This window comes from Meriones unguiculatus, chromosome 2, assembly GCF_030254825.1.
Source record: "Meriones unguiculatus strain TT.TT164.6M chromosome 2, Bangor_MerUng_6.1, whole genome shotgun sequence".
Taxonomy (NCBI): Eukaryota; Metazoa; Chordata; class Mammalia; order Rodentia; family Muridae; genus Meriones; species Meriones unguiculatus.
This window is the reverse complement of record NC_083350.1, coordinates 96,985,647-97,002,574: the sequence shown is the minus strand read 5'-3', so window position 1 is coordinate 97,002,574 and position 16,928 is coordinate 96,985,647. Positions and strand designations below refer to the sequence as shown.

At 40.8% G+C, this 16,928-nt stretch overlaps 1 protein-coding gene across 6 annotated transcripts in view; it reads left to right on the top strand.

Moving 5' to 3' along the window:
- The window catches only part of Ano4 (anoctamin 4), a 400,373-nt gene that overhangs the window by 319,912 nt on the left and 63,533 nt on the right, over positions 1–16,928 (top strand). For all 6 annotated transcript variants that reach the window (XM_060377883.1, XM_060377881.1, XM_060377882.1 and 3 more), the window contains 5 exons: positions 208–314; positions 9,056–9,111; positions 11,350–11,471; positions 13,563–13,697; positions 14,690–14,786. In XM_060377883.1, the coding sequence (XP_060233866.1) occupies positions 208–314; positions 9,056–9,111; positions 11,350–11,471; positions 13,563–13,697; positions 14,690–14,786 (517 nt within the window). The remainder of the gene's footprint in view (positions 1–207; positions 315–9,055; positions 9,112–11,349; positions 11,472–13,562; positions 13,698–14,689; positions 14,787–16,928) is intronic.

Here is a 16,928-nt window from a genome sequence, read left to right as displayed (position 1 = left end):
TCCTTCCCACTGTAATGATATCAATGCTCATGATCCCAAGAACCAAAACTAATCACAGATACTAATTTCCTGGGCTCCTTCATGCTGGTCCAGACATACCCTCTAGGACTGACTCTTCAGTCTTCCCTCTCAGCAACACCAAATTAGAACAAGCAGATTCTCTTAGCTCCTATTAATCTTCAACCTGTGTTTTCAATGTGTGCACAGCTTCATCATACACAACAAAGACACTTTCTTCAACAACGCCACAAGAAGCAGAATCGTGCATCATATTTTACAGAGAATAAAGTACGAAGAAGGAAAAAACAAAATCGGTAAGTAGAGTGTTAGTGTTACAAACATTTGGCGTTTGGGGAATTCTAGAGACCTTTTCCCTGGGCCTCCTTGCACCCTCTAACTGCCCTCTGGATGGAGAACTCACACGGGCGTGTAGCACTCTTGATCACCATCTCTGAACAGCATTTATTTGAAGATTGTTTATCTATGATCGCTGAAACATTCTCTCAATCTAGCAGATGTTTATGCAACACCCACGAGCAAGCGATTAGGGAGATAAATACAATTCTTTCTTAAAGCTTGTATATAAAAAGCTAAAAGAATATGTAAGATAATTAGTGTGAAGAAATGATAAAAGGTATCATTTTGAAGGCAGACTGCAGAACTGAGATTGAGTGGTTGGAGAACACTTCGCCAAGAAAGTGAAATCTGGACTGAGAGTAGCCATTGACCATGTGGGATTGACAGAAGGGTAGGGTATCTCCTGAAGGGGGAGCCACAGTACAGAGATGGCGTTGTTTCATGAAAGTCACATCTCTTCCTTTAAACAACCTCCAAACTTTATATTTTAGGCATTTTATGAGAATATTTCTATGTTATGTGATCATGCCTTATTAATCAGGTTATTATATATCAGGAAGGTTTGGGTAGCTTTGGTCTTATATCTGTTCCAGAAAAAAAAAAGTTACTTGAATAGTGATCTATACCAGTCAAGGTACAATGAGAAGATAAAAGTATCCATTAGCAGAAGAAGCAGATCTTAAAATAACTAATTATAGCAGGGGTTGGAGTTGTGGAGGACTGTCTGGTCAAGGATAGGAACATAAAAGAGGGGCCAGCAGGTCCTCTTTGATTCTAGGCCTCCATAATTCTGGTGCTCTGAGATTCTAGTCCTCCATGATTCTGGTCCTCCATGATTCCAGTCCTTCCTGATTCCCATCCTCCATCTTACCAGGCTGAGGTCTAAAACTGATATGAGCTGTAGCTGAAGCAAAGGCTTTTGCTGGAGACTTGTAGATGATCTGCTTTCTGCAATACTCAGGATGGTTCCAAGGAAGCTGGTCACAGGGAGATGTTTCACCAGCATCATTATCCCATGGAGCCATTGATAAAGATACCAAAAAACATGCCCTCAGTCACCACACACTACAGGTGTACTGATACTACAGAAATTTCCTGAGGGGAGTGCGGTATCTAGGAAGCTAAATCCCTTCCTCGAGCCTTCAGTTGACAAAGCTTACCACTGTGTGATCCAATATCCAGAAATACCTCTAAGGCCCAGTCCTACTGCTGAGAAGCAGAGGCTGAAATAGATCTGGAACTGAGTGGCTGGCAATGCAGCCATTACTAATTTGTAGCAAAAATGACCTGTTCATCACACTTTCTGTGGCTAAAGACAGACAGCTGTATAAATCATTTTAGCCCCTGGATCTGCAACCTCAGATGTCTCAGTAGCTCTGCCAAATCCAGAGAGACAACATTTAACAGTTTGTAAATGTAATGGCCTACACGCAGATTCAGCGAAACAACTACCCTGTAGGGTGTGGGAGAAATGTTGTCCAACAATGCTGTGAGAAGAACAGATTTGAGAGTTTCATGGGCCCAGGCTCAGTGTGAGTCACTAGCATAGTGAAAACTGAAGAAAAAAAAAAAAGGTGGAGGGGAGAATCCACTTTGATGCTAAACTGCACAAGGTAAAACGTAATGGAGAGGAATCGACAGCCACCTGCTCCACATCTGAATATATGTGGAATGGAGTATCGAGAGAGCACCACAGCAGGTGGATCTGAGGAGATTCAACTTCATGTAGGTCATTTCTAAATTCACTTTACATCTCAGTCATAGCCCCCGTCTCCTCTCCTTCCGATCCCACCCTCCCTCCCTATTCTCCCATCCTCCTCCCCTTCTCAGAAAACGGGAGTCCCCTTCTATCCACCCCCGCATATCAATTCTCATCAGGACTTAGCACATCCTCTTCCACTGCTGCCAGGCAAGACAGCCCCAAAAACTAGGCAACAGGGTTTATGTCAGAGACAGCCCTCATCCCCCTTACTAGGGAACCCACATGAAGACTAAGCTGCCTGTCCACTACAAATGTCTAGGGGGCCTAGGTCCAGTCAATACATGGTCCTTGGTTGCTTCATCAGTCTCAGTAAGCCTCCGGGGCCCCAGGTTAGTTGACTCTGTTGGTCTTCTTGTGGAGTTCCTATCCCCACTCCACCCCCCCCACCCTGGGTTCTTCTATCTACAAGGCAACCCTGTTCCAACTAATGTTTGGCCGTGGGTCTCAGCATCTGTTTTCATCCACTGCTGGATGGACTCTCTCAGTTAATGATGAAGAAGGATTCTATTTAAGGACTCCATCCAGCTTTGGAAACTGGTAAAAAGCCAAATATGTTATTCAGTGGTAGAGCACAGGCATTGGGTTTAACTCCTAGCACCACAAGTAATAAATGAATGAAAAAAACAAATTAGGAAAAGTGGTAAAGAAGAAATGGAAGCATGCTGAATTAGAAATAGCAATCAAAGAATAAATTGTTGACCAGTAAGTTGCTGGACTATGTAAAATATAGCGTAAAACTACAAATGGCCTGTTTATTCAATATTTCATTGTCTTCTCTGGTTTCATAAATGAAAGAAAACATGTGAAAAGAAAACTGAGCTTCTTATAGAATTAATGTTCAGCCCATGTTGTTTTCTACTGAAAACTCTCTCTGAAAATGTCACCTTGCATGAGCCAACATTGATCAGAAGTGAAACAAGAATATTGATTTCTAGACATGATTCATAAAGGTATTTTAGTGGAGTGTAAACTGTCACTATTCATGGTTTTCAACCTCACTCTGAATGTATTCTAACTGTGAGAGTCAAACCTGATAAAACCCACTTTCAAAACAGCAATTAATAATTCAACAAAGATTTACTTATGGGCATGTACATATGCAGTTTCTCTTGAAATTGAATTGTAGCCTCAAGTTTTGTGTTTAGAAGGGAAGTTAGGGTGGAAGACTAAATATTAGCGGGATTTGGACAAAGCCATCATCAGCATCAAACGGGTCCCCAGGAGTCCTGTTTTCTTTTTTTCTAGTTCTCAACAGAAACTCCAGGAAATGAACCTTACTACATAATCAACAATTTATTCATTCAATGTAAATGTATTTGTTCAAAGACTGATGTGTGTTGTATAAAACAGAAATTTCCACCAATATTTGCATTTCAAGTGTTTTCCTTAGACACTCAACATTCAGGCATCTTAAGCCATTGTTGTGTAACTATGCTTAAAAGGATCAAACATTTAATCAGCACACATGCAGTCTTCTGTTAGGGTAGGCCCCGGGGTTTTGTTCAGGATCTAATGTATAGAGAGCATTCTTCAAAACAGGAATAAAAGCCACTTGAGAGCTATAAAATCTATTCATCCTTTTAGAGATCTCTAAAAATTGTATTTCATTAATTCTTTGAGAATTTCATACAAGCTATTTCAATTATACTTATCCTCAACTCTTCCCAGATCCATCTCTGCCTTCATAACCTCCCCCAGCCAATGTCATATCCTCTTTTTTTTTTTAAGTTTAATAACCCATTAGTTACAGTTTTGCTACATATATACTCATGAATATGGGGCTATCCACTGGAATACGGCTGACCACCAGGAGCCCACTCTTAAAGAAAACTAGCTCTCTCTGCCCACAATGCCATCTGCTGTATATAGCTTCTCAATGAAGGGTAGCTTCTTATGAACCTCTTTCTTCTTGTCAAGTGTTGACTGACTTGATCATGTGAGGCAACCACAGCTACACAGGAACTTACAGTTTGTCAAAATGCAGAAAATAAGTGACTAAACCACAAATTAGATGTCTGAGTCATACACCCTTCTCTCAGAGATTATCATAGAAGACAGTATGAAAAGAATGCGGTTCATTTTAAGAAGCTGTATAAATATTGATCTGAAAACAACATTAAAGATCAACCCATCATTTTTTTTTATTTCTGGACAAGGTGGAAGAACAGACATAAGATATTCATATTCCCTCTCCCCTTCCTTCCTTGCTTCCTTCCCTCCCTTCCCACCCCTCTCTCTCTCCCAAAACAACTTTCAAAAGAATAAAGCATAACACACATGAAAAAATATTAAAAGATGTTGAGCATTGGTGAAGTACTCAGAAAAGTCTTGCACAAATAATGAATCCCTGGGACTAAATAAATCCCACCTAACACATGTAAGAAGAAACACACAGAAGAACACGTTCTCTGTATGAATATTTATGTAAGTGGCCAGGTTGTCTGTACTTCGGCACTTTGGAGGCTGAGGCTGAAGGATGGCACATTCGAGGCTATCCTGGCTAAAAAGCCAAATCCTAGGCCAGTCTGGGCTATACAGCAAAATGTTGTCTCAAATATATACATGTTAAAAAAATCTATAGAAATGAAAGAAACATTCAGTGATGAAATTGGGACTTTGAGAAAGAAGGAAAAAAAAACAAGATGCAAATGAAAAACTAAAACAAACAAAAGTCACACTGAAAAGCATCACCAATAGACTGATCCAAAGTCAAAATAAATGCATCAGGGATGGGGACCACATCATGAAAATACTACATAAACAAGCATGGTCACAATGTCCAAGAACTCTGGAAAATGATCAATACCAATCCAGTGACTCCATTGGACAGAAGAAAGAGCTGAGATAACAATTAAAGGCAAAAATAGTCTACTCACTGTCACCATTGCAGAAAATTCCCCAAATCTAAAAGGAAACATGTATATATGAAAACATTTAAAATATCAAATAGACATAACCAGAGAACATTGTCCACAGTACATTAGACAATAAACTCATAAAGCTGTAGCCACCTGATCGTCCACACATGTATCAAAGGCACTAGGAAAAGAGAGTTTTCTTGGCTCTTGGTGCTGGGGAATCTGTATATTCATATATGAAAGAAATGGGATTAGGTCTGTTTGTCTCACCCCAAACAACACATTCTATGTGGCTGCAGGGCCTTAACGTAAAGGCCGACACTCTGAAACTGCTGCAGGAAGATAGGCAAAGCAGTTCAAGGTATAGATACAGGCAGGACTATATGAGACAGAGGAATCAACCCCAAGGCTGAATACACAAGTTGGCAGGAAGTCAAGGAAGGTTCTGCACAGTGCAGGGAAGTTTGTTCTGAAGAGAGAACAAAAATAGAGAACTAATATTCTGATTTCAGGACTTAGTACAGCCTTCCGGTAAGTCTGAGTACCATAGTAGTGTAATTGTTGGCAAATAGGTCAGTGGAACAGAGAGAATCCAGCAATGGAACCACATATATATGGACAGCTGTTGGTAGCTCAAAAGCTAGTCTATGGCTAAAGGATTCCCCTTTCAATAGTGGCATTAAAATAATTAGTATCTATTTTAAAGAGTCAGCCTCGGACCCACCTTAACTGAGCCATGCATCTAAATGTGAAAGTAACACTATGAAAAGTCTGGGTGCTGTGTTCAAGATGTAAAATAAATAAAAAAATTTAAAAGTCTAGGTGGAAATCTTTGTGATATTGGGCTATTGAAGATTTTTTGAAATGTGACACTGGAAACAAAACTCATAAAAGATGAAAAAAAAAAAACAGCCAAGTTGAAGTTCATAAAAAATGAAATTTTACTCTCCAGAGAAATACAGCCTTAAGGCAAAGATCTTTTCCCAGTCTGTAGGCTGTCGTTTTATTCTGTTAACAGTGTCCTTTGCTTTACAGAAGCTTTTCAGTTTCATGAGGTCCCATTTATTGATTGTTGATCTTAAAGCCTGGGCTCTTGCTGTTCTGTTCAGGAAGTTGTCTCCTGTGCCAATGAATTGAAGGCTCTTCCCCACTTTTTCTTCTAACAGATTTAGTTTGTCTGGTTTCATGTTGAGGTCTTTAAAACAAGAAATTTGCAGGCAAATGGATGAAACTAGAAAAGATCATCCTGAGTGAGGTAACCCAGATCTAGAAAGACACACATGGTATATAATCACTTATGAGTGGATATTAGACATATAATATAGGATAAACATACTAAAACCTACAGTCTTAAGAAGCTAAACAATAAGGAGGACCCTAGGGAAGATTCTTAATTCTCATTCAGAAGAGAAAACAGGATAAACAGAACAGGAGCCTGCCACAGAAGGCCTCTGAAGACTCTACCCAGCAGGATATCGAAGCAGATGCTAAGATTCATAGCCAAACTTTGGGCAGAGTACAGGGAATCTTATGGAAGAAGGGAGAGATAGAAAGACCTGGAGGGGACAGAAGCTCCACAAGGAGACCAACAGGGCCAAAACACTTCGGCACAGGAGAACCTGCAGAGACTGATAAATCAACCAATTACTATTCATGGCGAGGACCCAGAATCCCTACTTAGATATAGCACATGAGCAGCTCAGTCTCCATGGGGGTTTCCTAGTAAGGGGAGCAGAGGCAGTCACAGGCATGAACTTGGTTGTCTGCTCTTTGATCAACTCCCCCTGGTGAGGTGACCTTACTAGGCCACAGAGAAAAAGGATCCAGACAGTCCTGATGAGACCTGATAGGCTAGGGTCAGATAATAGGGGAGGAGGACCTCCCCTTTCAGTGGACTAGGAGGAAGAAGGGGGAAAGGTGGAGTCGGGAGGAGATGAAGGAGGGGGCTACAGCTGGTATACAAAGTGAATAAATTTTAATTAATAATAATAATAATAAAGAAAATGAAAATTTAAAAGGAGAAAAAGAAAAAGTTTTCAAGGCATAAATCTAATTTAAAAACATGTATCTAGAACATATTAAAATACCCAAAAGTGTATTATAAAATTGTTAATTGACATACGACTTGGACAGTTACTTCACATGTGGTATAATAGGGACCAACAAACATATAAGAAGCCTTTTACCAGAGAAATACAATTTAAAACAATGATGAACTCTCACTACTCATGTCAGATTGGCTAAAATGAAGAAAGCTTAGTCTTGTTGGGTATGGCAGAATCTAAATGTTAATACGCTGCTGGTGAACATGCGCAGGACGTAAATGCTACTCAGAAGGTAGACCTGGGAGGATTGCAAGCGTGAAGTCAAAACTTCCTTAATAAGTTCCGGGCCACTGAGGATATAGAATGAGACCCTGTCTCAAAACAAAAAAGATGAAGGAGGTGAGGTGGGAACTGGAGAGAAGGGGAGAAGAGGGGAGCAAAGAAGATGTGAGAAGGAGGAGAGGGGAGGAGAGCAGAGGTTAATAACAATTAATAGCCATCAATAAGGAGGCTGAAGACAGAAAAGTGCTGTGAGTTTGAGATCAGCCAAGGCTACATGGGGAGTTCCAGGCCAGCAAGAGCTAGTGTGGGACCCCAATTCCATAAGCAAAGTGAATAAAACAACAAGATAAAGTGAGGCCTTGTGCACACGCAAAGGTTTCTATGGAGGTGCTAATAGGACCTTTATTTGTAACAAAAGTAAACCAGAAACCACCAAAATGTCCATCATCAGGAGACTGCATGAATTATTACATATTCATGTGATGGACTCAGCAGTAAAGAGAAATAAAGTACTGGGACACTGTTGATGAGCATTTGCTGCTCTTACAGAGGGCCAGAGTTCCCTTCCCAGCACCAGATGGTGGGAACCAGCCATCTGTAATCCCAGCTCCAAGGGACCTGATGCCCTCTTCTGGTCTACCTGGGTAACTGTCCTTATATGCACATACACTGCAGAGAGAGAGAGAGAGAGAGAGAGAGTGAGAGAGAGAGTGAGAGAAAGAGAGAGAGACATAATGAAACAAATCAAGATGGGGAGGAATTACTAGTGCCTACAGTATGGAGAAGTCTCCATCTGCATAAAAGACATCAGAAGAAACAAGTAAATATTGGATGACAGTATTCACACAAGACTCTAGAAAATAAGGGGAAATTGAGAGTGACAGTACACGGGTCAATCCTTGTGTTAGTGACAGCACAGGAGGAGGCAGATTACAAAGCAGCATGAGAAAGCTGTTGAAGTGGCGGGTATGTTTACTGTCCTGGTCATGCTGATGGTTTCCTGAGCACACGTGTATCAGAATTCACTAACTGCATCTTAGGTACGTGCCCATTATTTGTCAGCCACACTTCGATTTCTTTATTCACCTTAAACATTTTTAAATCCACACATCTGCCCATTCGTTCCATTTTAGAAGTTCACAGGATTAAATAACGGCAACCCTAGGTCAAGAGGTGGAGCAAGAAACCAGCTGACAGGGAGTAAACAGAAAGGAGGGGCATTGAGTTGAAGTGTATTTGAGACACTGTGGAAAAAAGAAGGGGCTTTTGGCTTTTCCTTCTGGGACATGAACTGAGGAAGAAGAGCTTTCTCCTTCTGGGATGTGAGCTGAGTAAAAGTGTTTTTTTATGTTTGTTTGTTTTGTTTTGTTTTGTTTTTCTTTCTGGGATATAGGCTGAGTAGGAAGGTCAGCTGGGTGCTTTCTCTGCCTCTCTGAGCTAGTAGGCTTTCAGCCCTGCATCTAGCTCCTGAGAAAAAATTGAACACATGGGATTTTGTTTTTCAAACAACAGGATGCTTTATAGAGCACGAATATATCCAATCTTGAGGAGTTTAATATTTTGAATTAATAAAACCATGCTTTCTCAGCACTTGAAGGTTTCTCTCTAAGCTGCTGGTATCTAAAGTAGTTTTACTACTACTGAAAATCTAGGCTGTGTTTTCCAGGAAGTATTACTCTATCATTACTTAGTCTTGATCACTGAAGACTCAAGTTTAGTGTTTATTGAAATCACCTTCCTTGTTGCTTCAGGTCTGAACCGCTTGCTTACCAATGGCTCCTATGAAGCTGCCTTTCCTCTACATGAGGTATTGTGTTTCCTCTTCTTACCTCACTTCAATCTCTTGGGATAGTCTTTAATTTGTTGATAAGGCATGCATTCAGAATTGACTTGACTTGGTTAGTACGTAATTAGGGGGAGTTTGCTTGCATCCCTCTATCTCTTCCTCAGCATCAATTTATTTCTATCTTTTTATGTAACTGGAAGAACACTTAAATCAAGAGTCACTCAGCATGAATTCAGAGAAACGACTAAAGACTCTAAGTCATGCAATTAAAAAACCACTGAAAGAAGCGCCAGGGGAGGGTAAATGTTCCTGAACTATATAGACTTTGAAATAAATACACTTGCAGCTATTCTTTGAGAGAGCGGGAGCAAACTACTTTGCGGAGTGTTAGCTAAGCAAATGTGATGGACGGAAGTGAGTAACAATGCACTCATGGCTTTAAGACGATCCTGTCTTAATTGGCCCTTAACTTGAATTTCCTAATGGATCTTGCATTATTTACCCCAGAATCTGACCCGGGGTCTCCAGGAACATAGTCTTCCTGATGATTGAGAACTGTCATTTCACAGATGGGGCTGAGAAATGACAGTTCTGTGAGTCGCTATATGAACACAGGCAAACACCACAGCTCCCGCCTTCTCTCACCTGACGGACAATGCACTTTGGAGGTGGTCCAGCTCTACATGAAGGACAAGTTTCTCCAACACATATGTTATTATTGACATTAAAAGTTTCTTTCCTTGGTTTTTAACACTGAGAAGATGCCAACGGTCATGCTGAAAGCTTAAAGTCTTTTTTATCAAGGAAACTAGAAGTCATATTCTGAGGCCTTATTTACAACTTTCCAGAAGACACGGATAGAATATAACAAGCCAAAGCTTTGACACAATGGTTTTTCTGCAGCTGTAGGCTCTCGATGCTGATCACTGAGATTCACTCAGCGCAGCTTCCCGTGGTTATTAGCTAGCACTGCCTATAAAATGGTTTCAGTGGGCACCGTGTACTCCACACTCCCAACCCTGCCTGGTCAGGGGCCAGAGGACATGGCTGGGAACGGGCAGGCCTGCGAGCACAAAAGGAGATACAGCTGTTCAGCCCTACAATCACCAGTGGTCCTCTCCAGGACTTTCATGTCTTGGCACAGTGCTGGCTCTATGGGAAGAGAATTTACAGGTCACTGTACAGTGCCTTTGTTCTTTTTCCCCCATTAATTTATTTATTCATTTTACATTCTGATCGCAGTCCTCCTGCCTCTCCTCCTCCCATTCCCACCCTCCCACTCCCTACTCCCCACTCTCTCCTAGTCCCCTCTCCACTTCTTCTCAAAGAAAGGGAGGTCTCCACCCTGGCACATCAGCAGAACTAAACACTTCCTCTCCCACTGAGGCCAGACAAGTAAGACCCCATCTCCTGTAGCCATTGTTCTTTTGACTTTCAACTTCTGGTTTAACTTGGTTGTGTTGTTTAGCCTCAGAACAACTTAAGAAGCTGAATGGAAAGCTTTTGTTACCTTTGTTTCATGTTCAAACTGAGAGTAGAGGGTCAGAGAAAGGTTGCCCTTCCTAAGTCACACACTGGGTTGGTGGTTAAGCTGAAACAAGCCTGTTTGTCCCCCCTCCCACCCTGCAGTTCTAGGAAGGAAGGATTTCTAGGCTACTGTGAATTAGTTTTCCTCCAAAGGCACTTTTTGTGTTTGAGAAACTTGCATCTCCAAGGACATCATGGCCACCTCTTTGGCCTCACTTATCTATGAAGAGATTCCATTAGCTTTGAATTGTTAGGATATAAAGGTGGTGTCCAGTTTTTACATTCAAGTATTATCATGTCTTTAGGTCTACATGAGAAGACCACAGCTATGACCACTTCCTAAACCTTATCTTGAGAAAAGTAGGAAACTAAATAACCAGCCTTGGGCATGACCTCTGAGCCAGACTGTCCATTTCAACCATGGAAGAAATGTGTCAGAGTGACGATTATTACTTTCAGGATTTACTGGCAAAGCAGGACTCAGGCTTAGGCTTGAGTAAGCTCTCCCAGTGAGGAAGCAGCATAACTGAGCCTGGACATTAGTCTGCAGAAGTGCACTGCCTTTCCTTGCTGACATCAGCTACACGACAAATAATGGGCTGACATGGAAGTGCTTCCCCTTTCATGCGGAATAAGCCCTTTCTAGCTGCAGTCACCACTCTTGCTTATGATAACACACAGGGGTCACCTCTGGTTTTGTATTACTCACCAGCAGTGATGTTCTTCTCCCAGGGAAGTTACAGAAGTAAAAACTCCATTAAAACGCACGGAGCAGTAAACCACCGACACCTCCTCTATGAGTGCTGGGCTTCCTGGGGTGTGTGGTATAAGTACCAGCCTTTGGATCTTGTAAGGTGAGTTTTTAAGTGACTGCACATACAAACGTTGCGCTGAATAATGAGAGCATACTGTCTCCTTGGGGAAACTCACTTGGGGAAGACACGTTCAGCTCTTGCTCTAATTGGGCTTCTTGCCGCTCAGGGGACTCCGGCTGTTCTTTATAAACCCCTGTTAAGAATGATGTTTCCTTCAGGTGGACCTCAGGGAGGGACTGTGGAAGGGACAAAGGTGGTGGGCTAGACCTCCCACAAGATTCCATGAGAAGCAGGTCACCCAGGTGGCTGTTAGGGACAATTATCCTGTAGAATGGTAACAATGTTTAAATATATTAGTGATGATTTGCAATATCACTTCCCATGGTTGACTACCTCTGATTCAAAAGTGCTCCTCTAATCCTAACTTTCTGATCATCGATATAATATAACAGGGGGAACATTCCATACCTGATCCCCTGTGTTCAGTCAATACCAAGGGAAACTAAAAATGCATGGTCATAGATAGTAGTGAATTTTAGGTCTCAACTTGCGTCCTTTCCTAAACGTGTCCCACAGTGTATATGTAGGTATTTCAAAATCCAAAACCTACAGATCTGAAAGCTGAAACACTGCTGGTGCCAAGTATTTGGAGTAACAATTAGTCAACGTTTTGTGCAAATAGGACAGATAAGATACTGTTTCTAGATGAACTTAATCTTACGCTAAGAATCCTCAAAGATTGTTTTCATTTGTAGGTCAAAAATGAATCAGCTGTTAGCTTATGATCATTGTGTGTATAAGGTTTTTTTTTTTAAACTGTCTAGATCTGACCAAATCCAATACTGTGAAGTGACACCTCATTACTTATTTAAAGACTGTTCCGTAGGGTTGAGTGATCACAATCCACTCCATGGATTCCCCATTAAAGACAGAGTCAAAGTCAATTCCTTAACCAGCTGGATATTTACATCTGGGCCCTACAAAAACAGTAACCATAAAATAAAGGCACTTGGAAGAGAGTAACAGAAAAATAATGGCTGACTTTGTATTCCACCTCCCCGGGTGATCGTCCTTCCCACGACAGACATTGCTCCCTGTTTACTGTGCATTTACTCTGTATAGACCAGCTTGTTGATGAATTGTCTCCCCTTCTTTGCGGGTACTAAATGATACAAATGACCCAAGTGAGGAAAAAAATACTTCCCAAGATAGAAGCTTATTTATTTATTTATTTATTTATTTATTTATTTATTTTTACCAGATGCAGTCTATGGTAAATAAGAGGACAGAGGAGGGGAGGGAGTAAAAACAAATTTTCTTGCCAGTCTCTGCTCCCTTTTTTACAGAATTACACTTATGAGAAATCAAGAACATTGCTACTGCAAACCATCCCCATGAGTGCAGCATTCTGATTGGGGTTTTGTAGTCAATTTCTGGTCTGTGGAGTTGAGAAACTCAGTCTACTACAAGAAAACAGGCTCTGAGTATTTGAAATGACTAAAAAAAAAAAAAATTACCAGGCCATGAATAATTAGATAAAATTTGTGAGGGAATTTATAAGGCTTAATAATAATTCAGCTGAATGGAAAGACTGAATTGGATCAGCATATACACAGAAGAATCTGTAGAACAGAGACCGGGCAAATTGTAAGGCTGTTTTGGCCCTGACTTGAGGAGAGTAAATTGTGGAACATCTAGTGAACTTATACCTCCAGTTCCTCTTGTCCTGGAGGTGCTACATTTTCTTTGTCTCTTGAATCTGACTGTACCCTCAGAGCCTAGTGTCTCTCCTGCCACTTATTCTGCCTTTGCTCATCATCTGGATGTTGGCAATGACAGAAGCCCCTTACCTTTCCCACTGTGACTCCTTTTAATCCATTCTGTATGCTCAGAATAAGCTGGAATATAATCATGTCCCATTAGGGACAGGGCAGTTCTACTCCCTTGGTATAAAGTAATATGGGAGAAAGTTCATCCCAGAGTTTTGAGTTGACCAGATGGTCATTTCTTCTCTTGGCTTCCCTTTTCTGATTTACCAGAAAAACCACTACTGAGTGACACAACTGAGCATAGTATTGTAATGTTCCACTTCACACATCACTGTAGTTTCAAGTTTTTTGTCCCAAACAGGCGGTATTTTGGAGAGAAGATTGGACTGTATTTTGCCTGGCTGGGCTGGTACACAGGCATGCTCTTCCCCGCCGCCTTCATTGGGTTGTTTGTCTTCTTGTATGGAGTCACCACTCTGGATCACTGCCAAGTCAGGTATGAGGAGCTCGTGGGCGAACCTCCTTTTTCTCAGTATTTAGAGATGGCAGTTTATACTTGGAGCCTGAACATGTAGTTTTTCACTACTTTCTCACTCTCTGGTGAAGAAGTCAAAAGTTTCTTTAGGTTTCCTGTGTTCCTTGCTGCTTCCGCTCTTTAGTACGGTGGAAGCAAAAATTCACAACTCCAGACAGACTGTGAGCAACCACCCATGGAACAACTCACCTTTGTTCAGCAGATGCATGTTGTTTTCTCTCTGAGGTTTCCTGTCTTAAAACGGGTCCCTTATTGTGAGGAATAATAGCTAACCAGTCCTTCGTGAATTCTGTGTTAATACAAGAAATCTCTGTACCTAAGTCACAAACCAAATTACTAATGCCTACAGAATAGTCAGTCCCTAGATGGCAGTCATCCCCTTGGTTTTCTTACCAGAATATGGTTCAGATATTTATAGAGATCTTATTGCAGAGACAGACCTTAAATAATATTGCAATGACCTTAAATAATATTGTTCCTTTTAAGAATGAGTGATTTTGCTTCCTGTTTACAGAAATGTTTTACTTTCTATGATATTTTTAATAATGCGTGGTTTTCCTCAAGAACTAAAATTTTTGGTTATTCATCCAATCTATTGATTTTATCATGCACATGGATGAAGGCAGGTTTTTAGGGCATCTCACTATTTCCATAATTCACATGAATTTGCTTTACATAGTGAAATGTTGTGTGAAGGGCAATGTTTTTCTTCCTGTATTTCCCCAGGTTTAATTTAATAATATGTAAATAAAGCTTTATAAATAAGATTTATCAAAATATTAATACATGCAGGGGCTGTTTATATTAATATCAGAAAAGACTGAAAAGCTTGTAGGGGCATAAGACAAGTATTTTGGGTCTTACTTATCAGTTGGGCACGCTGATAGTGTTTCAGAAGCAGAATCTAAACACGTCTGCATCAAGAGGCAGTCCTTTTCTGTTCTCTTTTTCAGTAAAGAAGTCTGCCAAGCCACAGATATCATCATGTGTCCTGTATGTGACAAGTACTGTCCATTCATGAGGCTGTCAGACAGCTGCGTTTATGCCAAGGTAACTGTAAACCAGCAGCATTTTAGGTGGGATTGAATTTATCATAAGCTTTCCTGGGGACACTGGGTGGTCATATTCCTCTGCTATTTCCCATGCTTGAACCTCAAGTGATATTATGAGATGAGAACATCAGCCTTCCAGTGCATCTGTCTTTTTGAATGTGGTGTATCTAAAACATGTGTCTCTGGGCACCATCATGAGATGCTGCATCATGGCCTGCTGCTAAGAGCACAGCTGTTGGAGTCAGAGGAAGCTCAGTTTATGGTTTTGCTGTTATCTGAGAGATTTCTTTTTATTGCTTATTGCATATGGGGCAATGACACAGATCTCTCATAACGTAAAATCTGTGAGAATCAATGTGATTTTTTTTGTTTTTATCTTCGCAATTCAAAGACATTTATTTTTACACATGATCTTAACCAAAAGGCCAAGAAGCAATGGGATTTATATTTTACATTTTAAAATATTAGTCATAAAAGGGATACTGTCTTTCTGCTACTGTGATGAAATTCTCTGACAAGAGCACTTAACAAGGGAGGGGGTTATTTTGGCTCACAATCCGTAAGTGCGTCTAAGACGGCTGGGGAAGTATGGTAGCGGGAGCAGGAAACACATCACATCTGCAGTCAGGGAGTGTGGGAAGGTGAGTCTTGTGGTTAGCTGGCTTCCTCTTTTTTTTTTTTTTTTTCAATCCAAACCCAAGCCTAGGGAATGGTGCTGCCCACTTTTAGAGAGGCGCTTTCCACTTCAGTAAACCTAATCAAGATAATCTTTCACAGGCATGCCCAAAGGCTTGTCTTCTAAGTAATTCTAGGTCCTGTCAAACTGACAACTTAGTATTACCCATCACAGATGCATAGGCTTTACAAGACTAAAGGGATCTATGGCAGGAAAAATGGCGGAAAGCCCTGCTCTAGACATTTGATGACTAATCCAGGAACCAAGACATCCATTCTTGAAGAGCTATGCTACATGCATGTTCTGATTTTGACTCTATTCTCTACTGCTTGTTTGTCAAAAATAAGTTATGTAAGCTCTCTGATCCTAAGACGCTTTTCATCTACAAAGCAAACATGCAAAGCAATAAGATCTCAGTAAATAGCACTCATGGTTATTTGGCTTTTCTTTATCATTATTGCCAATAATCAAATTCAGCTCAGCTACCTGCTCATTGACCTTACCTAATTGTCACATTTCTGGGACTTGTTCCTAAATGCAGTCAGGGCCAGTCCTCTCTTACCAATTCCATGGCACATCCTGATAGCGGAATAGTGCTTTGTAAAACACTCAGGATATGACGCTATGATTTCTAGCATGTGATATCTCATGCCCCTTTCTCATGGTATGTCTTATTTTAACAAAATATTAGGCACATTCATCAAATTCCTAGAGGATTTTCTTAAGCTTCAGGGCAGTATCATAAGGCAAACAAATCTAGAGTTTAGATTGATCAAGTCTTTCCTAAGATCCATAGCCTATGTGTTTGCCTAGATTCCAGATATAAAGGGGGTTGCCAAATTTTTATCAGGCATCTGAGATTGCTGCAGCCTGCATCTGTCTGATTACTCTGGCTTGCACTGTTTCGTTCACTTAGGACAACAGCACATGTGATAGGCAGCCCACAGCCCGCCCATCCATGATGGCAGTGAGTCCTGAGGGCAGAGCCCGAGCTGCAGCAGTCGGCTATGAGTCTGAAAAGACTGGGCTCTGAGTGTATGTCACAAGAAACTAAAGGAGCAAGAAAAAAGTGTCTCTCTCTAGCTCTGGAGGATACTTAGATCAAGGACATAAGGACAGATTAAGTGGAGCAACCTTGGGAAATGCCAGTTAAGAAAGCAAAAACTTTTGTCAGTAATGGGATTTTATCTGAAAAGTCATGAGATAATTTACATTTTAAAAGCCTTATTTTGGAAAACATCAAATGTTTGTTGTTGTTTGGTTTGTCTGGTTTGGTTTCTCAGTTTGGTCTTTTCTGAGTTTTAGAGCTTATGAGAGGATTTCTAATATAAAGAGTTACTTGATTTCCTTGTTTTTAATAACTGAGTAGTATTCTATTGTGTAAATGTACCACAATTTCTGTATCCATTTCTCCATTGAGGGATATCTAGGTTGTTTCCAGATTCTGGCTATTCATAATAGTTG